This window comes from Eutrigla gurnardus (assembly GCF_963514095.1).
Source record: "Eutrigla gurnardus genome assembly, chromosome: 1".
Classification (NCBI taxonomy): Eukaryota; Metazoa; Chordata; class Actinopteri; order Perciformes; family Triglidae; genus Eutrigla; species Eutrigla gurnardus.
This window is the reverse complement of record NC_139915.1, coordinates 980,986-1,007,806: the sequence shown is the minus strand read 5'-3', so window position 1 is coordinate 1,007,806 and position 26,821 is coordinate 980,986. Positions and strand designations below refer to the sequence as shown.

The window sequence follows — 26,821 nt, the reverse complement described above, 5'->3', positions numbered from 1 at the left end:
TGTAAACAAACCGTTATTTTGAGTCGTGCTCAACTTCCAAAAACACACAAAATTCTGCGATTCATGCCTCAACCCGGACGTGATCGCAAACAGCGCACGCGGTCACGCTCCAATCATGAAGTCGGTGGTAATATTACACGAAATTACTTTCAGTACTTCCGCTGAAGTTTAGACACATTTCAAAATAAATGTCGATTAAAAAGGTGACTTCCAGTGTCGGGTCATTCATATACCCCACACCCTGTAGTTACACGAGATAGACAATTATTGACTGTTGTATATTCATGCAGTTCACATGATACAAGTAATGCCCATAAAACGATTAAAGATTTTTCATTTCAAGCAAATATCTCAGTATCTAAGATTGAAGAATTGAAGGTCTCTCAATTTCCTCCAGTTTAACTTACTTTAGGAGCCCAGCAATTAATGTATATTACCAATGATGACAGTAAACGAATTAATACTTTGTTGTTGTTTTTTTCCAGCACTGCTGGATTTCAAGCTATTTGAAGCAACTGGCCTATAGTATCAGGCCTTTTTATTAGTATCAGGCCAAATTATTGGCAATACAACCAATAAAAAACAATTTCAACTGAGTCAGGTGTTGCTTTTTAACTGATCTTGAAACCATATCAGTAAGGGTCCATGTGTCAAACTCTAAATGTAAAGATGTTAATTTAATATCTTCATGTGAGTTTTTATTATTTTCTTCTTTTCTATATTTATGTGTCTTGATTTTTGCAATGCTTGCTTTTATTTTTCATTTCCTCATACTTTGTTTGTTATGCACCAATATGCCAAAGCAAATTATTTTTGGTCACAGCAGGCTCACAGTAGGCTGCATCACTGTAGGGCTTATCTACCGTCCGAGATTGAGACTTTTATTGTGAAGTCCGGGACCAGAACACCACCGGAAGTGTTTGTCGTTACTCACGAGCTCACGCTGCCTCTACAACCGACCGCGCGCTCGGTTGGCTAGCAAGCGAGGAAGAGGCTAGACAGAAATGGCGGTGACGGCGAACAGCATGAAGTGCTGATGCATTACATGGCTCAAAACTTACGACTGCCAGGACAACGTCGGAAAAATCACAATGACGTCGAAGTAGGACACCTTTTGTGACGGCCATTACAAACCTACAACACCTTCCCGGGAGGAGTTTTCATCTTTTCAGCGGAGGAGAGAAATTCTCACCGGGAGCATGGCTTCTTACAGCAACCAGGTAGCTAAGCTAACGTTAGCCGGCTAACGTTAGCCTGCAAAACAACCCCAGCTGCACGCCGTGTAACGTTATGCATTTACTCGCCCCTCATTTGTACAACCCTCTGACATAAAATAGTGCCGTGCTGTAGCAGCAATGTGTACAGGTGCGTGTTGTTATTCGAAACGTTTCCGTTCGTGTCATTGAAAACGTTGGACCTGAAAAGTGCTTGCTAATGCCCCCCTAAGCCTCATTGAAACACCAGAAGCATGGCAACGTTAGCTAACAGGCCCGTTGCTCCTCCATTCAAATGAGACAGTGGTACTATTCGCTGCACTTTTTGAGGATGTGACAGCCACGTTTAGGCTTATGACACGGGACTGTGCCCGATCTTAGTGTTGGTGACACTTTGGTGCGGGATCCCATTAGTGACATGTGATTTTTCCCCCTCCTAGCACAAAAGCGATATTGAAAACTGCTGCGTGTATGCATGGCCCACCTGCTCAGTGCTGCGACAGGCCTTTTCCCGAGCATACATTTACATTTTACCCACTGGCAGTAACCGTGAATGAGTGCTAACGGTCGTGTTTTGCGCGTCATACCGTCTGAAAGCGGGTTTTGCGACCTCTCCGTCCACTTAGCTCCTGATGCTAACAGCTTTGCACAGATTGTTCGGGTACACTCTGCAGTCAGCCCGCTAGCCAGCTAGCTCAATTCGTATGCGACAGTGTGGGCCTTCGTTGATAGCGAAGGTTTATTTGATGTGGAAACGAATTAAAAGACAGGAGTCAGACACGCGTGTGTGCGCCGTTACAACACGAGTCTCCCTGAGACTTGAGATCGTAGATAACTTGGCGAGTTTGATGGCATTTCTGAGACTCATGTGGGAAGGCCCATTTTGAAGTCTAGCTAAGCATGCAGACATGCCAGGTCTGAAGTTTGTGCTTATTAACTGACATTTAAATTTCACGTCAGACAAACACAAATCTCAAAAATTCAAATTGAACTTAAACTAGGCAAGCATGCTTCAAATCTGGCTGACATGCTTTCATATTTCTTCCTGGCCTCAAAATAGAGTGTTTCTATTGGTTCACTGTTTAGCAAAGTAAAAACCTTGAGTGTAAACCTGCCCCCTTTTCTTTAAAACACAGTGGTCAGCTTGTGAAGCGCATCATCATACCCAATCATATTGAGTTATCTTTACACAATGAGGCATTTGTTTTAAATAGCATGTAATGAATAGCAGAATATAAATAATAAAGTTAGTAAATTGCTTGAATGAACATATGGACAGATATGACCCTAAACTAACCGTTGACCAGTTTCCTCAGGCAACTGGATTTGGACCCCTGTCAACTATTCAATTTGGTCTGGGTGCTGCATTTGGCCAACTCCTTTTAATGGCTCACTCTCTGTGTAAAATACTGTTGTCACATTGGTTTGGTCTGTGAGAAATAAAAAATCCACAGGATTTTAATATAAGAGCTGATATCAAGACGACCAAATCCAAAAGAAAAAAGTTGATGAATATGCGGTGCAGCTAAACTCTTCTTACTCTTCTGAGCATGAACTCAGCAAAACAGGTAATTCTGGAAATACTAAAATGCTGTTCTGCATCTGATGAATATGTACAACAGTCAACGGTTTATTTATCATTTCAAATGTGCGACCTGAAAGTAGTATGCTACCATCATTGTTATATTTTGTCCAATTCATAAAGCTTAGCCACCCCGGCAGATTACAATGGATCAATCATTTTAGTCTTTTTCTTTTGAGGCAAGGGTTTGTTGCATTAAATAAGTGAGCTTAGTTGCAATAATGTGCTATAGAGTTGTAGTAAGACATTTAGGCAACATATTTCCTCACATTGAAGAATGTCTAGGTGACTACAATTATTTGTTCACTTTGGTTATTTAGTTTTAACTAGTTTAGTTATTATTAATTATTAGTTTGTTAGTAATTTGAGGTGAAACAATGTAGATGAAGGTTTGGTTGGCTTTTCTAAAGTTGTATTCACCAACTTATGCAAAACCCAACGAAATGTCATGTGTACTTACATGTTTAAGCTTATACCTCAGCAATAGTTTGTCTTCCACTGTTACACAAAAACACAAAACAGAACCAAGCATCAAATTTAGGTGCCTTTGGCAACTATTATTGCTATATTCTCCTTATTTTTGTAAAGTTACTGTGTAATGGCCGATATCTGCCAAAGCATAAATCTGTGAGTGAGAAAGTAATCCTCACTATCCTCAGGGGGAAAATACATCCAGCATGCTGAAACAAATCGGACTATCATCCAAGTTACCTAGAATTTTAAGCTTTGTCAAATATACCACAAGATGCAAATTCAACAGCATTACAGAAATCTAGTCATGCTGCTGTGCGTCCACACTAAAATATCTCAACAACTATTGGCTGGATTGTCCTTAAGTTTTGTGCAGACATTCATGGTCCATTGTGAGCCTAATAATTTCATGATTCCCTGGTTTTTATGGTAACATTTCACTTTTCCAAACATTATCAATAATACTTTTGTAAAATCCATAAGTGATTTCCCAACAGCCTCAGTTGTAAATTATCTACATTTGTAACGTACCTTTTTTTTACTTAAACGCTTAACAATTTCTCTCATTCACCCATTGACACACATTCTTTTCTTATTTAAAAAAAATCTTTTGGCGTGTTTGCCCTTATTTAGATAGGACAGCATGATCGTAAAAGGGGGAAGAGAGGCAGACAACATGCAGAAAGAGTCGCCAGTTGGATTCAAACCCGCTGATTTAGCCTCAGTACGTGGGGCGCCAACTCTACCGACTGAGCTATCCGGCACTCCTGACAGGTTCCAGTGGTGGCTTTGTACATGCTGCTAGCATGCGGCTGACTGTTGTATCTAAAAAAAAAAAAAAAAAAAATCCTGCAGTACACAAAAAAGGGCTGCAACTAATTATTTTCATTATGGGTTAGTACTGATTATTTTCTCAAATAATTGCGCAGTCTTTAAAATGTCAGAAATCCGGTACAATTCCCAGAGTCCAAGGTCTTCAAATGTTCTTTATCGTCATACCAATGTCATCGCTCAAGCCTAGTCGGTATAAGAAGGGCCAAAAACCTTTTTGAATTCTGATTAATGAAATGGTTGTTTTATGCCTTCTTACTAACACATCAGTAAATGAAGGTGTTCTCACATAGTTGAGTTGCTTACTGTCAAGGATTCCTTTCTTCTGCTGTCGTTTCATGCTCTGTGATCATATGTCACTCTATTACTACAGCACACTAATATGCAGGCACAGGCATTCTCCAGAGATTAATTGGAAACTTGTGTGACCTTATTTGTAGTGGTGCTACTGCATTTTCATGCTTCGCCAAGTTGTCCATTAATAACTCTGTGTTGCAATTAGAGAGAATGAGCACAGTAGAGCTCGGCATATCCTCTGGTATGGTGAGAGTACACATTGGGTCCTATTCATGAATCGAGGGGACCACTTTTGTGTGTAAACTGTTCGCAGAAGGAACTTGATGTGTTTCGGCAATCATTAAAACGTTAGTAGCTCCGAATTGTTCGCAGTTATTGACAAAATCTACTCCTTCCTCCCATTGCTTGTAGAGCTAAGAGTTGTCTAGGCTACATGTTGAATAATAAAAAATATGAATCGGGTGTCGAGTAGAAAATTGCTGAATTCAGCTAAATATCAAGATACCAGAATTTCCTTTTTTTTGTGCCTTAGTCAACTTAAGGAGATTCAGGTGTAATTTGTGCAAAGCTGTTGATGGCAAGCTTCTGTTTGACTGATGATTTTCACACATCTGTAGATAATATCAATTACAGTTGGAAAAGTAAAGTAAGAAAGTACCAATAACGAAGCCCATTCATATACGAGAATCGATCTCTGGTCACATGTTATGCATCGTTGTACTTGAAACGTGTGAAACAGTCAGTAAAAGCTTCTTAAGAATGCATATTATATTGGATTACTATTCCAGCCCTGCACTTTGTTAGGCTAGGACCTTCCTATAGCCCTTTTGGGTGTCTGTGTGTGTGCATGTCTGTGTGATGTCATCACTAAACTGTTGAAATCATACAGATGGCTAATTTGTTGTAATCCTCAGTGCATACGATCAGCAAGGGAAGCTTAGTGTGGTACGTGTGGCATGCCTGCAGAAAGAAGCAAAGGGACATTCTTTCTGTTGTGATTGTATTAGCCATCCTGAGGCCATTGGATTATGGCTGGCTGTTTGTCCCTTGTAATGCCATTTCAGCAATGTGGGCCCTCGCGTGGGGCCTCATTTGCAAAGAGTTACATATGCTTGAGCTGCACTTTCTTTTCTATGTGCCTCCGCTTTCACGTCCCACTGTTTATTGCGCTGAAAGGATTAACGGCATGGCGAGTGAGTTTCACCTTTTTTCCACTGCTTTTGTTTGCACATGTGGACACTTGGGTGACACAGTGCAGTGTTTCCCCTGAAGGTGTAACGCTATATTGAACGTGTACGTCTGCAGACTGTTTGCAACATGACGGTTCCACTGACATCTATTAAACTGGCTACACCAGACACGAGCTGGCGGTTGCTTTAGGAACTTTACCAATAAGACGGTAAAGACGAGAACAAAATGATTAGTGTTGTTAATAATGAACTGTTGACCGATTAATGCTACCAGTTAAACAGTGAAGAGATATATTAAAAATATAGGTGGCTGGAGAGCAAGACACAGGAACTTGATTTGAGTCTTGGGGGTTTGAAACATTTGTCAAATTAATTGAACACACACTTTATTGCTATGTTCACAGCTAGGATTGAACATTTTCAATTATGATGCCTTGAATTTGATAACGATACCACAACAATACATTTTTTGATGCTTTGCTTGAATGAAAACGCTTCAATGAAAAGTGCTTTACAGTAAAAACAAAACAATATTGATTAATATAATAAGTCATCGGTTAAGAAAAAAACTGAAACAGCGACGACCATTCTCATAGGGCGTAAGCCAGACCATATGAGGCTTTAAAAACAGTACAGGAAATAGTAACGTAAAATCTTAAACTTGCATGTAACCAGTGAAATGCGGCACGGCTTGGTGTGATGCGGTCGCTTCTCTTAGTACTCGTTAAAAGCCTGCCCGCAGCGTTTTCTATCACCTGCATTCTTTGGATGTTTCGCCTGCTGATGCCGCAATAAAGTGCATCGCAATACTCGAATCTGCAGGACATAAAAGCATGGAACATATTTCCAAGTATGCAGAGAATCACCTCATCTACGTTGTCTTAGTTGGCCAAAGCAAAACTGCACGACTTTAGTCACCTGAGCAACAAATGAAAATTCTCGATAAAAAAAAAAATGACACCTAGGTTGTGGACCTCTTTTATGTACTTGTCGTTTATTAATATCTGATGATCCACTTTAATCCAAAAAACAATTTCATATTTAATTTGAACATATGATAATGTTATAATTTATGGCCAGGTCTAAATAGCCAAATAGCTGCCGTGTGACTCGGGGGGTCTAAATAGACACTCCATATCATTTTCCAAGCTCTCCTGCCAATTTCAACATAGATTTATTGTTCACAATGTGGCATTATCAGAAAAATGTTCTGTTGGCCCCCGGGCTCTGGTGGTCTCTGGTCATGATCCCCAGTACCTGCCATACTGAGTTTTGGCGTTGACTTGGTACCTAAGTATCGGTGCCGCTTGTAGGCCAACCCCTTCAAACCAACATCGTTAACATGGCATTGTTTCCTCACAAGTCTTCTTAAGATTTAATACCGCAGTATAAGTGGATTGAAGTTAATTAGTGTCACTAAGCAGGTTATCCTCACGTAAATCCAGTGTGGTTTCCAAACCAAATGTACAAATTATAAATGGGTAAATAACATTTTATTCGTGGTGTAGCTGAATTAAAATATATCTGTATATCTAAAAACAGTGCTGTTCAATGGCCAATCATTGCCATCCATGCTGTTGTCTTAAAGGTCGAGTAGGTGATTCTATTCAGAAACACTTTCTGTTGTATTACTTGAAATCCTCGTCATACCGATAGCAATGAATAAATTAAATGCTCTGACATAAAAATGTAAATGTCATCTGTGTCCGTGGTAGGACTGCAAAACGCCGTCCAAACAAAACAAGTCGGGCCGGAGGAAATAATATACTTCCTGATTGCACTCCGATCTGGAGCACTCGTTTGGCGTTCTGGGGGAGTGGCTTTGAACAGGGCTGAACGAAGGGGGCGGGACTTATTTAGTTCGCCGATGCATTAAAAGTCAGCGTTTTTCCAAATGACCTACTGTGCCTTCAAGTGATTAATTTATTTATTTATTGACTGTTTACTGCTGCAGATTTCTCGCTGACAATCAAAAACAAGTTGATTTGTTTTAAGGATGAGGGTGCTTCGTGGTAACAACTCAAAAACCTCAAACCTGAGCTCTTTGTGTATATGGTTTATGTATAACACTGCATGACTCAGCACTTCATGTTTCACCTTTGCACAAGCCAGCAGTGCAGTCTTGGCTGGGTGATGACTGACTCTAGTAACCTAGATATCCAATGACTGTGGTATTGGATCAGCTCCAGTTATGAGGTGGAACATCCTGTCCTTCACCGTGTATATTCAATGACTTCAGTCTATTCTTTATATTTACTAACATACTAATGGTTATATTGATTTCTTCCCACAGTACATCTTCGGGGAATTCAGCCCTGATGAGATCAATCAGTTTTTTGTCACTCCACGATGTTATGTCGAGGTAAGGATTCAAATTAGATTTTTACATTAATAAATCATTCTGACATGATGGTTGCCCTTTTTACAAGATATGGTTTCCTCTGCTGGTCAGAAAGTAAGGGACGGGGTTCCTGGGAAAAGTCAAACCCTAATTATAATGCAATACTTTGAAATAAAATGTTTTGGTACAACCATTAAGTCAGTATTGTTTTTCAATGCTCAATGTCATTTTTGGATGTTTTTGTTTAATAACTAATTTTGTGTTTTGCTTTCACACAGCTTCCTCCGTTCAACGACAAAGTCCCATGCGTCAGTCAGTCTTCTGGTATGTACATGTCACGCACTCATTTTCTAGATAATCCATTTTTTTCTTAATATTTTATTAGCATCAAAAGTCTATTCTCATGTTACATAGTTGTTTAAAGCAGGTCTTAAAAATGTAAGTTAGAAGCCCAGGCTGAACGGACCTGACTTGCCTGACTGGGAGATGATATTCATGTGATTATTTTTGCATATATTTATACATACACTATATATTGTTTAGAATGGATTCCATATCCCAGTAGATCTCGACAATTACATTAATTTAAGAATAAGTCAGCCATTCTCATTCTTTAAATATTGTGCCACCAAATTAAAGATGTAATAGCAGCCACCTGTCTTTGATACCCGTTTTCACATGACATTTGCCTTACCTTGATTTGTATTGATTATTTAGGAAGTTACTGCACTCCTGCTGTACCTTATATTATGGAGTCAATGGGACTGCAGGTTTGCGGTGAGTTGAGGAGTCTGACACCCTGTGGCTTGACTAGCTGTTGTTCGTTTGCTGTAAAAACTCAAAATCCAGGTTTCAAAAACTGGTGGCTTTCTAAACCTTGCGCCTGTATCCTTTCTCTTGCCTGTTGGTAAAATCTGTAGAGCTTTGCATGCTCAAGATACTATTAAGTGTCTTCTCTTGCATATAATGCATTTTCACCACTGCAGGGCTCCAACTTGAATTACACTCGGCGTTACTTTTCATATGATTTAACAATCGCAGCCTATTTACTAAGGGCATAGTGATGGTTTTCTGTGATTTCTAACATGAGTACTTATCTGGCCTTGCATTGTTACGGTTTTACTGCCGAATGCATTTTACAGTCGTGAAGTGAGATTTCAGTAACACTAACAGAAGATCTTCTAAACCCACTAGAGGAAGTAACTGCTGTTTTCATACCCTCGTAACCCCTGCACAACATGAGGGTTTACCGTTTGGGTGACCAGTCAGCTGTGTCATGATGAACGAAAGAATGATTTTTCTGATTTGCTTACTAATGTTTCCTGTTTGTTCACCTTTTTCACTCTTCTGCCTAATCATTTACTATTTATGCTACCAAAACATTTTAACTAAACAATGAATTTTGTAATATACATTTGCTTGTGTGCATTGTTGTTCTACATGGAAGTTAGACACTTTAAAATGGTAAAATAATAAGTACCTTTCAGAAATGAAGCATATTGATCTGGTGTTCATTATGAAAGTTTTCATTATTTTCATTCCAAATTATTTATTATTATTATTATTATTATTATTATTATTATTATTATTATTATTATTATTATTATTATTATTATTATTTATGAAGTTGGCCCAAGTAACACACATTTTCTTAATTTGGGGTAATTTTCTACACCAGCAAACAGCAACATTTTTTCTCATCTGTTGATCAGAAGTTTCCATTGCAATACATAAACTGTGTGCAGGATAGGTTAGATTTAAAGATTAAATTTGAGTGCCACTTAAGGTCTCAAATCTGAAAATGAATAACTGTCATCACAGTTTGAAATGCTGTTGAAAAAATCCTCCTGAACTAGATTTGGCCATCTTTAAAAGAATATTGTATAAAACTTCATACATTTTTGAAGGTAGGTAATGCCATACATGAATGTGTAACCAGTTATGTTTTCTAGTATGCCATCATTTGTGTTTTTGTTTTTGCATAATATATTGCCTCACTTTAATCTATAATTAGTTAATTAAATATTATCTATATAAGCCTTTTTGTTAAAGCTGAGGTAGACAATATATTTTTAGCATCATTGAGCAAAAATCCCATAATCTTTCAGCATTTTGTAACTCAAGTAGAAAACTAGACGCCTGCTACTCCTCAACGCCCTGTTTTCAGGCTTTTAATAAAATCTAGCTTGTGATAGGAGGCTTTAGCCAATCGCAGGTAATTTTAGTGAGTGGACATTTTCCTATTGCTTGTTTTTACAAATGCAGATATGCATGCATGTCCCTTTGGTGAAACAATGGAATATCTTGTGGGAAAAGTTGCTATTCCAGCACTGTCAACAACTGTTAACACTGCAAAGCAACTCAAAAAAGGAAGACTGATTTATCACAGGCTGAGGATATCTGTCATGCATTTCTATGATCATAGAAGGCTAAACTATCAGTAACATTTTCTCTGAAATGCTTGGTGCTGTACAAAGCCATCAGGATCACAGTTGTAATCGAGATGATGTTTAAATTAACTACTAGCACAGGCTACTATATGACGGGTGGTGTTTAAACTGAACTTCTAGTACAGGTTGCTGTATGAAGAGCTTCCATATGCCCGTGTTTGTTTAGTGGCTTAGGACAGAGAGGGGTGAGGTGCAGCATGAATCAGTTTTTTTTTTTGATTCCTACCCTGGAGTACCACTCCAATTACAATACGCTGAAAGGTTATTGTGACATTTTTGCCCAGTGACGACAATAAATCCCCTGTGCCTTGTTAGAGTCTTACTACTCACTGCTTGTGCAAAACAGTGTTGTTTTAAATATTTTACATTTCAATTAATATATACTGTTAACCACATAGAATACAGTGTAAAGCATATGATTAAATATAACACAATGAAATCCTTGCATTTTGGATTAATAAAATTTACAAATTGTCAGTCTTTTGAAATCAAATTTGAATCGTCATAAAATCAGTGGTTCTGTTGTGGTTTTGAATCGGAACCTTTTTATTAAAATTCTTTTAAATAGAAATGCTTATAAAATCGGAGCAACGTTTCCAGGACCAAATTGACTTGTCTCAGCTTTCCAAGTTCGGCCGTTTGATTACCGGATTAGGAAAACAAACGAGCCCCATGTCGTTGAATTACCCCACTTTGAGACATGTAAGCAACGTTCCTGGGATCCACATGAGCCCAGAAGGAATGTCGTATAGTTGGCCATAGACGCAACAATAGTTGTTGGAGCTAAAAATTGGTCCAAAAGGATTTGTTTTTCACCGTTATATCTGATCCTGTCAGAAAGCTCCCATGACCCTTTTGGGTCATGGCTTAGTTGTTCAGAAATGAGGGTTTTATAACAAACACATCAGCAGAGAGTAAAATACAACAGTCTGTTTTTTATATCTAGGCTGTATTTGAAGACAAAACTTGTTTCTAATTTATTTAAATATTTTCTGCAGCAGAAGACTATCAGCGCATTGAGTTCGGTGTTGATGAGGTGATGGACTCCAAGCCTGTTGGGTTGAACGATCCTTTATTCAAAGTGTCGAGCACCCTCAACCCCCAGGCTCCAGAGTTCATCCTGGGCTGCCAGTCGGCCCAGAAGGCCCAGCAGACGGCTCCTCCAGAAGCTGATGTCACTGATGGAACAGACTTCAACTCGCTGGATGGCCCCGACTCGGAGGCTTCAGTCCTCGACAATCACCAGGCATGCCAGGACATGGACGGACCTGGCAGCCTGGGACAACGAGAGAGGAAGAAAAAGAAAAAGCGACCGCCGGGGTATTACAGCTACCTGGACCCGTCAGCTGGCGGCAACAGCAGCAGTGCAGCAGATGGGACGCCTATGACAGCACTGGTGAACGGACATGCAATGGGTGGCCCACACCACAGTGCTGAAGATGTGGATGGTAAGGCGTTGTCGGGTGCTGAACTTTCCACCCCGGGACCTGTCACCATGGCAACATCGACAGCTGCTGTTGCAGCAGACAAGTTTGCCCCCACAGCCACTGCCAATCAGAGGACTTGTGATAGCCCTGATGACTCTTCTTTGGACTTAACAAGTGGAGTTGCCTCTTCATCAGATGGCAACCGAGCCACTTCCTCCTCTTCATCCTCCTCTCAAAGCAGAGGGATGACAGAGGGGCCAAGGACTGCAGATCAGCAGCCAGATCTTTTGGCTCCACAGAGTCCCGAACTTTCAGATAGTCCACACAGCCCTCACTCCAAATCCCCTCTTCCTCCTTCACCTGTTGTGGCCACCCCCTCTGTTACTTCCATTACGACTACTGAACTGGAGGGAAGGGAGCTAGCAGACAGTGCGGTGGCCAATGGGTTAGCAGAGCCTGATACTCCCGTCAGTGTAGATGAACACAAAGAAGACTGTGAGAGTGGGGAGCAGGCTCAGCAGGTCTCCCCAGACGTTGCTGCCCAGTCAGTAGTGACAGAGCAGGCCCATTCACCTGTGATTCCAGCTGCACCTACTGCCAACCTCCCCAAATCTTGGGCTAGTCTCTTCCACAACTCCAAGCCTCTGCCTGGGGGCCCTCAGGCCTTTGTGGAGGTAAAGAATGTTGTGGAAGTTGTGTCCCCCCCCCTCGCAACGCCAGAGCAGCCTGAGAAAGTTGGGGAGGTCAAAGATGGCCCTGTCCACGTTTCAGAGGATCCTATGGCCCCTAAACTCGCAGGTATTATATGAAGATGCATTGTTAATCTCTTAAAAATAGTCCATCATACCTGTTTCATGTTGTTCTGTTTTATTTAGATTTATTTATATATATATTGATGTTCCAGAAATGAACACTAGATGGCGGTACTACATCCAGAATAACTATCAGATATCAAGTCATTAATCACATGTGTGCAACCCACTTTATTTAATTTACCAAAACTATTACAACTGTGAACACACATTTCTCCCCACAGATCTTTTAAGAATTCTGTTAGCTTGTAGTGACATCTTTTTGACAATATAATATATATATAAATGTGATTAAGAGGGATTTAAAGAGGGACAAACGGTTTGTTTGCAAAAGTATTAATGTTAACTATAACTCCAAGACTGTCCGTCTGAGATCATATCCTGTTTCTCTATCTTGGGCACAGAATAACTTTATACATACACAAACAGGCACACATGCCGTTTAAAGGAAGAGTTTTTCTGCAGCTTCCTCATTCCTTCAAGTGAGATGTTATAACTTCAGCCAAGAAAAGGATTTCCCAAAACATCTGATTGATTAGGTCAAGCTAGGAAATAGACTGAGGCCAAACAACTGTGGTTTTGCTCTATGAGGAGAAGGATCATTTAAAGAGAGCATTCAAACAAGCAGTTTTGTGTGATTTGAGATGACTTTAATTTATTTATTTATAAGAACAAGCAAACCGATACAAGGTACTGACTATTTTTCTGTGAGTGTGTTTTTTGTCTATCATTGGGGCTTCCTGTTGCATTCTTAAAATCAGTGTGCAATGTTTGAGACCTGTCTGTTTAAATGAACCTGATGGTTTTGCATGTATTTACACATTTGGTTTGCTGTACAGTTGTTCTCTCAGAACAGTATGGAACCTTGCCATTTGTGTCTCGTTTAATCAGAAGTGCACATTTTCGTATAAGGTGTCAGGATATACAAAGTATTATTTTTACTGTGATGAAACCCTTAAACCTTTTTGAGATGTAAATTTCCCCTCTGCATGCTTATGAACCAGAAAACCAGTATTTGTATCTGCATAACATGATTTCTTCTTAGATTAACAGCCACCATTCAAGTCCAGATATTTTAAAACACATCTGGATTCATATATATTGAACAGAACCAGCGGGAGACATCGGCCCTATAAAACGGCCCTATAAAACTAGAATGGTGCAACATAGTGAGACTAGAATATAATCTACAATGAAAATACTGTGTATTAATTTGATGGTGTTTAGTCTGCTCCACTGCTGAGCATTAAGCAACATTCTTTACAAGAGCATTGGTGTAAAGGATGCACAAGTTTAAACATACTAATGATCTGTATTGTCTAACATGTTTTTGTCATTAGATGCATTCTTTATAAATGAGTTATGTAACATAATGTCCACGTTACCATGGGAGCTGTGTTACTGATGACAGTCTCCCTTCCTAGGCGTGGTACAGCAACTTCTTTCTCCTATTCAGACTCTCCTGTGTTCTTGTCACAAGAGGAAGGAATAGAAGAAGGAACATTTGTTTTATAAAAAAAAAAAAAAGTACTTCTGATTCATGAATGTTGTGCTATAATTTTAACCACTTATCATTGTGTGAATGACTAAAATGATGCACTCACAAAATAATGCTGTTCTGGATTTATATAGGTGGTTGGTGTCATGGGGCTGCCTGTTAAAGAACATTGTGTCTGTTTGAATCCCCAGAACTTATTGAGAATGTGAAGTTGATACATAAACCAGTGTCTTTGCAACCGAGAGGACTGATCAACAAGGGAAACTGGTGCTATATCAACGCTGTATCCTTTCACACTACTTTTTGATGCCTTTTGCTTTTGTCAACCCCGAAGCTGTGTGTTAACACGTTTGGCTTTTGGTAATTTAACATGTTGTGGCTCAGCCAAAGGACAGATCAGTATAAATGGTGCCAAATCTGAGGCGATGTGCCATTGTTCAGCACTGCCTGGAAACCCTTCAAAGGCTGTCGAAGTTTTTGTTTGAGGAAGGCTCAAAGCATGTCATCAGTGACTTATCGTGTTAGTTTTTTATGGAGAGTGATGAAAATTATTTGATTGGGGGAAAATCTAATCGAATTAACGCATCCATTAATTGGTATGAAATTCGTCGTGTAACGGCAGCTTCTCAGAACTTTTCCGACACCGTTTCCCTCCCTGACTCTGAACATTCAGACCCTACAGGCCCTGATTGCGTGTCCTCCCATGTATCACATGTTGAAGTCCATTCCTCTGCATAATGAAACGCAGAGACCCTGTACCTCCACACCCATGATGGACAACTTGTAAGTAGCATTTCTGCAAGCTGATATGACATTTGCTTTAAATGCATGCAGAGACATCACCGTTTCTTCATCTCCGACAGTGTAAGGCTGGTGAATGAGTTCAACAACATGCCTGTACCATCTAAAGCCAAACAGCAAGGTAAGACGTTAGACGGCAAGCCCAAAGACATTTGGTATCATTTTCTGGTGACGTCACTGATGTGTGATTTGTGACTGTCCACAGCTGTTGGTGATAAGGTCATGAAAGACATTCGGCCGGGTGTACCTTTTGAGCCGACCTACATTTATAGACTCCTCACTCTCATCAAGTCAAGTCTCTCTGAGAAGGTAAAATATGCTCTCTGGATTAAATACGTATTTGCTGCAAGGCGATGCGTCAAGGTGTTTTTTTTGTACTGATGACACTCCAGGAATATGCTTCCTCTGGAACATGCAGTACTTGAAGCGATGTCCTTGTTCTAAGCATTTTTTAGTTGAGAATTTGACAACTCACTTGGATAAAGGCAGGATATGCGTTATTCATGCTGAGTCAATTCTGTTTTAAGTTTTAATGAATGACATTACATTACACTCAGAATGAGGTGCTTATCTTTTTATATTTAATGAGGCTTACACTCATCCCGTGTCACTCGTACAACATGCTTCGCTGTCGGTTTACCTGAATGAATGTTGTGTTTGCACATTCATGCGTGCACACTAGTTTTTTTTTATTTGGCTGTAAGCGTTCTTGGTAGTGTTAATTGGTGCTGATGTCCTGGTGCTCCACTTGCAGGGTCGACAAGAGGATGCGGAGGAGTATCTTGGCTTCACTCTCAACGGGCTGCATGAGGAGATGCTGGCTTTGAAAAAGCTAATCTTGCCTCAGGAAGAGAGTAAGCATCTTTAACCGACTCCAAATCAAAACCATAAAACAAAGAAGATACGATTATTACAGATATTAATTCATTCATTTTTGCACATCGTTGTTTTTCCGTGTTTAAGTTTATGCTCAATTGCATTACTCTCTACATGATAACACTGCAACAGGGTAGATCAGGCATCTATGAAGCTTGTGAAGTCTTTGTGCTACTTTGAATGAAATGAAAACTGGAAATATCACTGACCAGCTGGTTAATACTAATGTTTAATCACCTGACCCGATATAGATGCCTTTGGAACTGAACAGTTGTGACCTGAACAACCTAACACCAACAAAGCTCAGCTTTAATTAATAGTTCAAGTTTAAAATGAAACTTCTATCATCTGTTCATCGTATCAGTTGATGTACTTCAGTAGAGGGGTTACTTTGAAGTACTTTGATCATTCGACCGTTCAAGTGTTTTTCTTTCTTTCATGTTTTATTACCAGAAGCTCCCACACCCAACGGGCCGGAGTCTCAGCCAGGTGTGGAAGAAGATGATGCTGATAAGGAGGAAGAAGGTAGTGAGGATGAGTGGGAGCAAGTTGGCCCCAGAAACAAGACTTCCATCACTCGCCAAGCAGACTTTGTCCGCACACCCATCACTGACATATTTGGTGGGCACATCAGGTATGTTGACAGATCGTTGTGAAGATATTTTCAGAAAGACATTTTAATATGAAGTGGAAATAATGAGCTCTGTGTGTCAGAAGGAATTCTGATGGCTGGTGAAGTTCAGGGCTGTTTTGAGGGGTTTCATTTTGCTGTCTTAAGTTCTCAAAGCTTTCCCCCGTATAGTAGGTAGTGTTATCCAATTTCTATTGCATCAGAAATGTAACCGGCTCTAAGGGTTCCTGGCTTTCCTACACAAAGAAAAAACACGTAGCATCCGGTTGAACAACAGTCAAAATGCTTATTATTTCTCCTTTTACACTCTCCCTCTCTGGAGCTCTCCTCTGAGGCTACTGAGTCAAGTGCGACACCTAGTGGTAACAATCCCAACTACACTGTTTCGCAAAACGTTGAGCACTGGCATGATAATTAGGTTATGATTGTTAGAGCTACATGAAGAGATGTATAATGTAAAACTGTGTTGATCTCAGTGTAAAGTGAACTCAGTAACCAGGCCTTTATTGTAGATGAGTACATACTTTCTAAATACTGGGGGGAAAGAGGTGCAAGTTTGAAAACATAATAAAGCTCTTTGAATTGTCTTAATATGCATATATCATTAGGTGCATTTTTTTTTTTAAATAAGTTGTGAAAAACTGGGTCCACGTTACCATGAGAGCTGTGTTGCTCAATGACAGTCTCCCTTCCTAGGCGTGGTACAGCAAGTTCTTGCTTTTATTCAGTCCCTTGTGCTCTCATCACAAAAGGCAGTAATAAAACAAGGAACATTTGTTTGGTGCATATGGAAATGTACTAGATCAGGAATGATCTTCTCTTTTTTTTTTTTTTTACTTTTTTTTTTTTTAATGAAATGATTTAAAATGAAAAAGTCTATATCATAGTGTTAAAGACTGAAAGTACTCCCCCGGTGCTGGTTAAGCAGCTTCTGACTAACAGTGTTTGACTTATGTTCATGGAGGCATAACAAGTCGGGTTTCCAGCTCCAGCTTTTGTCCAGCGAGCACCGCAGCTCTTCAGAATAACAGCCACCGTGGGCCGATAGAGGTCAGAAGTCTCGCCAGCGAGACGTGGGGCACACATTCACAAACAAAGGAAAGACAAACTGGAAAGAACCTGTGCGGGTGCAGCCTGCCTAAATAATATGTTCTATGAGGTTCTGGTCTGGCATAGTCCTGGTCTACGCTGGTCACGGAGTGCCTTAAAGGATTATTTTTTCAGAACCGGTTACAACCAGAGAAAATTGGACTACAGGAGTGTATGTTTACGCGGTGTGGTGTGTTCGCCCAGCGAGCTTGGTTATTATAACCCCAAGGCTGTTCAGGCGCTGCTCGCAGTTATTGGGTTTGTGAATCACTGTTACAGTTTGGAAATTATGTTGTTTTTAACAGAAGCATTCGGATAGATTTTTTTCTCTTTCAAATCTTCTGGGTCAGATACTGCAATGAAGATATGCTTAGAAATATGAATAAATCCCCGGCCGTGTGATACGATTGGTACTACAGATGCTCACAGGTTAAGGATTGTAAAACTCTACACTTGTTTTTTTAGAAATTGGTATTTTTGAGTTACTTAAAAATAATATTGTATCTTCTAATATCTAATTTGGTGATTAATTTCTTCGTCAGATCGGTGGTGTATCAACAGAACTCTAAAGAGTCGGCTACTCTACAGCCTTTCTTTACCCTGCAACTGGACATCCAGTCAGAGAAGATCCGCACTGTCCAGGAGGCTCTGGAAACCTTGGTCGCACGAGAGTCAGTCCAGGGCTACACCTCTAAAACCAAGCAGGAGGTATGAACCAAGTACATGGTGAAAGCCATAAATCTTCATTTAAACTGTGGATTTTCTTCACAAATATTCAAGTTATTCCCTTAGTACACAATACCTCACAACTAGTGAAGAAAACACTAAAAATGGTTCAGTTGGTGAACAATAAGATGGAGCAAATGTTGCAGGGAACATCTGCCCTACAGCTGTACCATGGGCAACTTTGTATTGTTTTTTGTTTTTATAACAGATAAACCGTTCTATCGTTCTAGTCTTTGTCATTTCAGAGACGGTTAACTGTGGTCTCCAGCCCAGTTCTTGTCTATTTTATTTGAAAAGCCTCAAAACAAAATGATTCACGAGTCAGTACTTCAAAGGATCCAGCAAGCCGTTGTGTTTCCCAAAATAATTTACAGCTTGTTCTTTTACTTGTTTCATCCGCCCAAGTTGGCACTTAGAAATGAACACTTGTGAGTCTTTGAAATGTAACTCCCCCCCTCTTTTAATAATAATTATTGCTTTCACAGAACATCCGCTGACAGCGTCGTCTTTTTTTTGTCTTCATATTTAGATCGAGATCAGTCGGAGGGTGACGCTGGAAGAACTGCCTCCTGTACTGGTCCTCCATCTCAAGAGATTTGTTTTTGAAAAGACCGGAGGCTGCCAGAAACTGACAAAGAACATTGATTACCCCGTTGACCTGGAAATCAGCAAAGGTATGGACCCATACGGAGCACACCAGGCCTTTAACTTGACCTATGGATCTAGATGCACGCATTAAACTGTTAAACAAGTGATGTCATCTTATCATGACAGCCCTTTTTACAAGATGCACACAACATTATGCACCGATTAACTGCAAAGTTTTTAAATGAGATAACGTTTTCCCTCTGAGCCCTTTTATAACGTTGTCCATTGGACTTTCCCAACAGAAGAACATGGTGCAACATTCTGTATTTTATTCTGATTAAGTAATGCTGAAATGCTTTCCTAACTGATTTCCTTGCAGACCTCTTGTCCTCTGGAGTGCGGAGCAAAGTTGTGAAAGGCCAAAGAACTTACCGGCTCTTTGCAGGTGTGTTTGTTTTTCTATTCTTTCAGTCACATTGTTGGATCTGATACAAGGAAGGTTGTAATCGTGTGGTTTTCATCACACATTGCCACTGTGAGAATTGTTAATCCACCATCATGTGGACCTGGGAAAATAGTGACCTATCAGAGCAGACTGGGCTTTTTCAGGAGAGGGGTTCAAAGAGCTAAAACCAGCTTTTCAGACAGAATGTCTGAGGAAAAATAAAGATTTTATTGAACATTAAATCATGTAAGCATGTTCTAGTTGAAGCCCAAAATATGTAATAAGTATGAACCTAAATCGAGAATGTCTCCTTGAAAGAATGTCTGTGCCTTTCTGTGTTGAACCAGAATACATCTGATTGACGGGAGTCGGTTTATTTGAATCAGGAAATTGATTGGGATCTTAATCAATGATTAAAATGTATTTCTTTCGTTTGGTTTTTAAAGAAATAGTTAATCCAGCTGGAGAAAAGGCCGTGTGTTAATGAATTAAATTCTGTTCATCCTTTGGTTTCATCAGTGAGATTCTAAAACCGTTATGAGATGGGGAGAAAGCAAAAGCATGACAAGCAAATGATCCCAGTTAGCGCTTGTTTTCATATAGAAACACATTTCTAAATCCCTCTGAACTGTGTGTCAACTTGGGCAAGAACTTTTTGGTTAATAGTCATCACAAGAATGTTTTGCAAGCAATAATATTGATTATGAAAGTGCTTACACTGCAGTGCCCAACAAGTAATGGATGAGTAATGTGCTATAAATAAAATATCCCACATTTTTTCCCCTCCCGTCTCTTAACCAGTTGTCTATCACCATGGGAACAGCGCGACAGGCGGTCATTACACCACGGATGTCTTCCACATCGGTCTGAATGGCTGGCTGCGCATCGACGACCAGACGGTGAAGGTTATCAACCAGTACCTGGTGATGAAGCAGACTGCAGAGCGCACCGCCTACCTGCTGTACTACCGCCGTGTCGACCTGCTGTAGACACACAAACGCATCCCAGCATACACGCAGGAAAACCCCAATATATTCACAAACGCCCACACAAGATACATGCTTCAAATGCACTCATTGACAGGACAGTAAAACGCTACATGACAAAACACACACACGCTCACACACACACACACACACACACACAAAACTAATGAACAGGAACACTGCCCAACTTGTTCTCTTGCAAGATTTTTCCTCCTCTTCCCTCCTTCCCGCTTTCCTGAGAACCAGCTTTTCCAACACCTTTTTCCTCGTCTTTTTTTTTTTTTTTTTTTTTTTTTTTTGGAGAAAGAGAAATGAGCTCCGTTCCCCCGTGACTGCTCTCTTCTCTGTGCACCACTGCTGTTTTTGTCCTTTTTTGTTTTTACTTTGAAAGCAGGAAGGAAAGGATTGTTGAACAGATGGAGGTGGGGTCAGAGGGGTCACAGGTCAGGACCTGAGATGCACCTCTGACGGAGACAGTGGACTCACACACAGGAAGATCTACCAACCACAGGCTGCAAGTGGGCCGCTGGGGTAATTTCTCTCGTTTGAATTACCTTTTTTAAGGAAATGACATAGAAGATATCAGTGTTTGCCTTTTAGTAATGGAGAACTGTTGACTTAATGAGTTTGTGGCAATTTAAATGCTGATGTGAATTTGCCCTAGTGCATTGAAAAGACCCAGCACCAGCATTATCATCTCTCCTCCCAAGGCCAGATTGTCGTCTTTGCCACCAACACAAACTCCTCCTCCTTCCATTTCCTCACTTTTATCATGCTTTTAAGTCTTGGTACAACTTGAGCCATCAGCGACGGGAGAACAGATACCTGAACAGCCTCCTTGTTTGAGAGATCCTTATTATGGTATGTGGGTTTAGTTTTGAAAGACTATCTAAAAAAGAACATTAATGCGCTTTAGACTTTAATAACAAATTAGCTTCTGTGCACAAAGTATAAAATGATTGATGATTACAATACAACATGCATATTTGCAAATATTTAGATTTAAAATGTGAAAGAATATATGAAATCTAACTGACTGAAAACTTGTCTGGGTCCTAAAGGACTCGTTTTTAGACTCAGTTATTGCACTGGAGAGATGGCAACCAATCGAGACAGTCCACTGCAAAACCCGCCCTTGTTTACTTTGTACATTTCCTTCTATCCATTCTGTTTTTGTCTTTACTTGTCTAACGGTTCCACCTGTGTAAAGGTGGTTTATCAGTGTAGTTTTGAGCCACACCACCCCTCTGATCCCCCAACTCAGCAGAAAGCGGGGGCTGCCTTAGGTTCAATATGATGTTTTTCCACTCAGTGTACAAGTCTAACCCTGATCAGGCACCAACAGCAAGTCTAATGTCTGAAGAGTTAGAGGAATGTACATGACACCTATGTATTTGCTCTTTTGTGGCTCAGCGTTTCCTCCTCGTCGAGGGGAACTTAGTGTTGGGGGAGGGGGGGACTGGGACTACATCTGTGCTAAGCTCTGCATTAAAACCCTGGACATGTGCACAAAAGGAGATAGTGTTTGCTTATGTTGAATATATTGATTTCTTTTGGGATCATTCATTGATTGTGAAGATTTTTGTTTGAGTTACTAAAATGTTAGTTTTTTTTTTTTTTTTTTTCTTTTTGTCGTTGATCATTTATTGGATGTCCCCATGCTCTCGCTCCCTTTAGAAAAATATGCTTGCATTTGAATTGGTGTTTGAAAAGAAATTACACAGGCTAAAGCACAACAATGAATAAAATTGAACTAGTTCTTTGCTTGATATTTATTTCCATTTTTTGTCATTTTGTCTTTTCACAATTGGTTCCCGTTTCTTTTTCTCCGATCAAGACGCATTTCATTCCAACCACGATTCAGAATCTCAGTATTAACAAAATATAGTATTTCTGTATGATTTAGGCTGGTGGACTTATTTCCACAGAAGTTCTCCTTTTCATCTCACATAGTTAATTGAAACGATGTGTGCAGGATAGAAGGTGGTTGCTGCTGATTAAAATCAGAGATGTAGTGTAAAAAATACGTTTCTTACAGAACTTGATTTAAGAACAAAGACTCACCAGGTTCAGTCTCTTAATTTTAAATGGTAGTTAAGTCAAAAATTCCAAAATTACATAATTTCACATTGAATTAAAATTGTTTTGCCTCTTTGTAATATAAAGTAACTGTGTTGCATAGTCTCAATTGACTTTTTCTTGTGGGTTTCTAAGCCGTAAACCAAAGGACATTAATATAGGCCCTACTTCCTTTCCTTCAATATGTATTCAAACTTTATGTTGCCTTCTCCACCCGAGGATGTCTCCATGTCCATGACTCATTCCACGCAGGTATCGGAGGATGTCGGTTAGCCGGTCGATGCATCTAACTGTTATCATATTTGAGTTGTGCTGCTGGCTTTGTAGTCGTATCTGCACACAAATGATGACATTGTTGATTTTTTTTCCCCCTTTTTGGAGAATGTTTGGGAGTTTGGACTTTGAATGCACACCTCGACTTTCTGTTGTACAGTTTTATCTCAGTCTCTCATGGCTGGTCAGGAAATCTGCTGGTGAAATGCTTCAATAATGTCTCTTTTCAGTATGTGCTCCTAACACTCTGTCTGCTGGGAATTGTTGGGATATTGACCTAAAAACAAAAAAGAACAAAAAACAATCTATACTGTCTTTTAATTTTAAGCCTCCAGCATTCTATTTTGTTAACTGTTCAAATAAAGGATTGTGCAAAAAGCAGTTTGCTAATGAAGTGTCGTCAGAAAACGACTTGGCTTTCTTATAATACAGTAAATTCTGAAAACATCTGCAGTCTCTACGCTCTGACTGGCCTACAGAACAATGTGCACAATAAACCAAACCAACAAAACGATCCACTGAGTCTTGGTCTGCCACACACTGCTAATTGGTCTCTTGTTCCTGCATGTCAACATGTACTATGTGTAGTATTTGTAGTTTTGTTGCGTCTCCCCCTCCTGTGGTCTAGCTGACCGCCTCGATGCCCACACTGCTCTCTTTAGGGCCGTGGCTGAGTTCGCCTCTTGTTTGCTTTAATGGGAAGCAGAACCCATCATTGAAAAATTTGCAGAGTAAGGTTTTTCTGCCCTTTTAGTATTCCTTACTATTTATTCCCTTCTTACTATAGCTTGGCCGTCCACCGAAATGTGGCTTTGGCCTCAAACTTACAATCAAGTGTAGTATTTTCCTCGTTAAGCGACTACGAGGGATCTTTTTTTACATGTGGACACCCACCGGTCAGACCACCTATACTCACACGGATCACCTTCAGCCAAACTTTGATAGCATGAGTGTGTTTTTTTTTCTCCCCCTTGCAAGTCTTTGAGTGGTTTCTTTCAAATTCATAGGACATATTTTTGCACAGAAGCCAGTATATTGAATTGTCACTGGATTGCAGCAACCACCGTGGAATAGAACAAGGAGCAACACAAAAGGCTTTCCTATAAAATGTGCATGTTGTGTCGTTTTAGATGAAGTGAGGTCTCGGCATCTTTGAATCGACTTCTTCTATGAAGGAAGTAAATCTGTGATGGGTCATAAAATGATTACGCTTCGTTGAAATGTCATTTCTGATTTTATCGTCCTTTCTTTTGCTGCTTTTTCTTTTGAAATGCAGAGTATGTTGACCTGATAAAACTACTCCTTGGTGGAACTTCTCGCGTCCAAACCAAAGGGTCACGAGAAGCCATCGCTTCATTTTAAGGGAGCTGAAAAAGGGCAGTATTTACCGTGTGACATGGTTACAGCATTCCGTCAATAACGGTAACTTCGGTCCTGACGGTTGGCTCTGAAGTTTCTCGGTGAAACCACTGGCCTTGAGGCTGGAATGCCTGGCATGTTGGTGCCAGTCCTCATGCAACATGTAATGCACTGCTACAGCCTGCAGGTTTCTTTACCCAGCATCCTCGCTGGCGTTTGACTAATCTGGCTTCACCTCTTCGTCCCCGTAGGAGTGATTTTTCTACATTTCCTGTTCCATTACGATCCACTCACTGGTTTGTTTTTCTAATCAGCCTCGTACACCATATGGTCTCTCCATTCAGTTTCCCCCTCTGCATCGGCTTGGTGCCTCTTGTTTAGAGGTCCACCAGCACCACACTTTCTAAGGAAAGTAAACATGACCAAGTGTCGAGGAAGAAGCTGAGCTTGGTTTTTGTATGGAGAACACATGATCCTGCTCAATATTATATAATGTGAAAAATTAAACACTGTATCTAAATGGATGCTGCACATAAATGAAGACTTCTGAGAAGAAATATCCTCGTCTCTTAGACTTTTCAATGCGAGCAACATGATAAACATGGCATTCACAAGGGGCCGCTCAGGCTCGGGAAATGCAGAATGAGGTTTTGTCATGAGACCATCTACCAGAATCATCCTGAACATCCACTGCCTATGTGCAACACGGGTGAAGATGTACTTCTGCATCTGATTTACAGCGGCCCATAAAAGACAGATCAGTGAGAGGATGTTATACACATAAAACATTAAGTGCCAAAGGGATGTTTTTGATGATTGTGAAATACCTTTGGAAAAAAAAATAAAACATTGGATACGTTTCAAATGTCAGAGCACAAGTAATTGGTTGGTATTTGTGGATGGCTTTGCTTGAAAATACAACTTTTTGGATGTTTAAAAAAAATGAATGAGTGTCCTGTTTATTAGTTTAATCTGTGAAGATGTGCTTTGACAGAAACCAGGATAATGTAGCGCGTCCAGGTTCATATCTCTACCTAAATGACTTTGTAAAACAATAAAAACTCATGGGAAACGATGTAAAGACGACTAACGCATTGAATTAAGGGGACACGGTGTGACTTTAGTTGCTTTGCCTCTCACCAGTGATTTGATGGAGAATCTGGATCAGAGAGCAAGGAAACAAACTGTTCATCCTTGACTTTTGACGTTTCTCAGCCAGAAATATAGATTTAATAATCGAGGCGATCAGAAAGCGAGTTTCTGTTATGACTTAAATAACAGTTCCTCATCTTCCAAGTGGATGTAATATCCTGAATATTATCAAAACTGTTGTGTTGGCGCACAGAAACAGATCTCTGCGTCAGGCCTAAAAATGATATCGCATCTGGATGGGTTCATGTTTGGATTATCAATCTGTGAAGGCAACCGCTGCCAATCCAAATGTTGTGTAAGTACTTTGGGCAACGGCTGCGTGGCCTTTCTGGAGAAAACCTCCACCAGTCTTCTCATACTGTTGGAGGAAAATGCCCCTGGTCTGCATTAGACATCTGGATGGATCTAAATGTAATTGACTAAGTTAAAATATCAGCGTTTATAGTATATATCTGGGCAGGTTCACCACAATCCCCAGAAAGAAACCTCTTAAATAAGTTGTATTTCAGAGTGCTTGGTGATGTGGATGCACTTCATGAGGTCACCACGTGAGCTGGATCTTCATCTTCGTGAAGGCGTCGCTGCAGCACCTCTGCGGGACGTTTAAGAAACGGAGCAGATGCACGATGGGCCAGACTTCCTGTTAAACATGTATTTTGACTGAGTGCAGAGTCCAAACCGACATTCCTTCTGAGCGGCCGTGTTCTTGCAAATATCTGAGATGTTTTTAGACAGAAAATCAAGCTTGTGATGGAATAAAATGTGAACTATTTGGGTCATAAAGCAGCCTCTGCGTGGCCAGCAACGAGACAGCGACACGTGAGGAACCCTGTTGTCAAATCCTCTCCCACACCTGTAATTACCTGAAGTGTTTTAATGTTTTCATTTCATGTGATGAAGCAGCTGATGTCTGGTTTTCCACCGCAGGGGTCAAGCTTTCCTCCATTAGGGATGGATTATCTAAACAAAGCCCATCCAGACGTCGGGGATAAGGGCGGCTACACCTGATCACCGTCCTCTGGTCCCCCTCAGGTAAATGCTAAGTTGGTATTGTTAGCACAGTTAGCTGCTGGCTGCTGGCTCAGCCATCGCCATGTTGAGAGTCACGTGACGGCAACAGAAAGGCATTGCTCTGAACTTAATGTCATATTGCACCTTTAAATGGCCTGCTAGCGTTAATTCCATACAAAATGAATGAGATAATCAACATTTATTGGCTGATCTGATCTGATCTCAGTTGTATTGGCTAATAACGCCGTTAGCTACAGCCCTTTATAAATGGTGCTTTATTATAAGGTAGTACTCTAACATTGAGAAGAAGTTCTCTAGGTGTATTTGGTGTGAGTGACGTCAGTCCTCTGTGTAGGCTCGTACCGTGTGCCGTCATAGTGCAGCGTGGCTCTGCACCGTGATTCACGGAGTGGGATAGAACTGCCTGCCGCTGACTCGACCCGCATAATTAAGATTGAAGATATGTGTAAAGTTTTCTTCCTGACGTCGGGCTGCTCGTCCGCGTGCGCACACTGCGCGCGCTCGTGCCAAGGACACAGCCTACTGCGGGGAGCGGGGGAGCGAGGAGACACTAACTTTTTCCTCTTGTCCTGAGGGGTCTCCTTCTCTATATAAGGCGGTGCGCGCTGCTCGGCAGTTACAGCTCCTGTGCTTCAGGAACACCGCCAACGAGCAGCAGCAGCAGCAGCAGC

At 40.5% G+C, this 26,821-nt stretch overlaps 1 protein-coding gene across 3 annotated transcripts; it reads left to right on the top strand.

Annotated features, from left to right (window-relative positions):
* Window positions 1-955: 955 nt before the first annotated feature.
* Window positions 956-22,024, top strand: usp10 (ubiquitin specific peptidase 10). Of its 3 annotated transcripts, none has more exons than XM_084013759.1 (15): window positions 957-1,220; window positions 7,879-7,947; window positions 8,205-8,250; window positions 8,644-8,703; window positions 11,378-12,601; window positions 14,305-14,396; window positions 14,787-14,896; window positions 14,977-15,035; window positions 15,120-15,223; window positions 15,669-15,768; window positions 16,244-16,424; window positions 18,053-18,218; window positions 18,766-18,910; window positions 19,204-19,269; window positions 20,071-22,024. In XM_084013759.1, the coding sequence occupies exons 1-15, from the start codon at window positions 1,200-1,202 to the stop codon at window positions 20,256-20,258; spliced, it is 2,631 nt and encodes an 876-aa protein (XP_083869885.1). In that variant the 5' UTR covers window positions 957-1,199; the 3' UTR covers window positions 20,259-22,024. The 3 variants fall into 3 exon arrangements, with proteins under 3 accessions (XP_083869886.1, XP_083869885.1, XP_083869884.1); XM_084013758.1 differs by having other exon boundaries at window positions 11,375-12,601; XM_084013760.1 differs by lacking the exon at window positions 8,644-8,703 and having other exon boundaries at window positions 956-1,220; window positions 11,375-12,601.
* The last annotated feature ends 4,797 nt before the right edge of the window (window positions 22,025-26,821 follow it).

Excerpts from the sequence above, each read along its gene's own strand:
- usp10 (XM_084013758.1), top strand. The coding sequence starts at position 1,200 with ATGGCTTCTTACAGCAACCAG. Across the intron at positions 7,948-8,204 it reads CTCCACGATGTTATGTCGAG|CTTCCTCCGTTCAACGACAA; the intron begins GTAAGGATTCAA and ends GCTTTCACACAG. Across the intron at positions 18,219-18,765 it reads CCTCTAAAACCAAGCAGGAG|ATCGAGATCAGTCGGAGGGT; the intron begins GTATGAACCAAG and ends CTTCATATTTAG.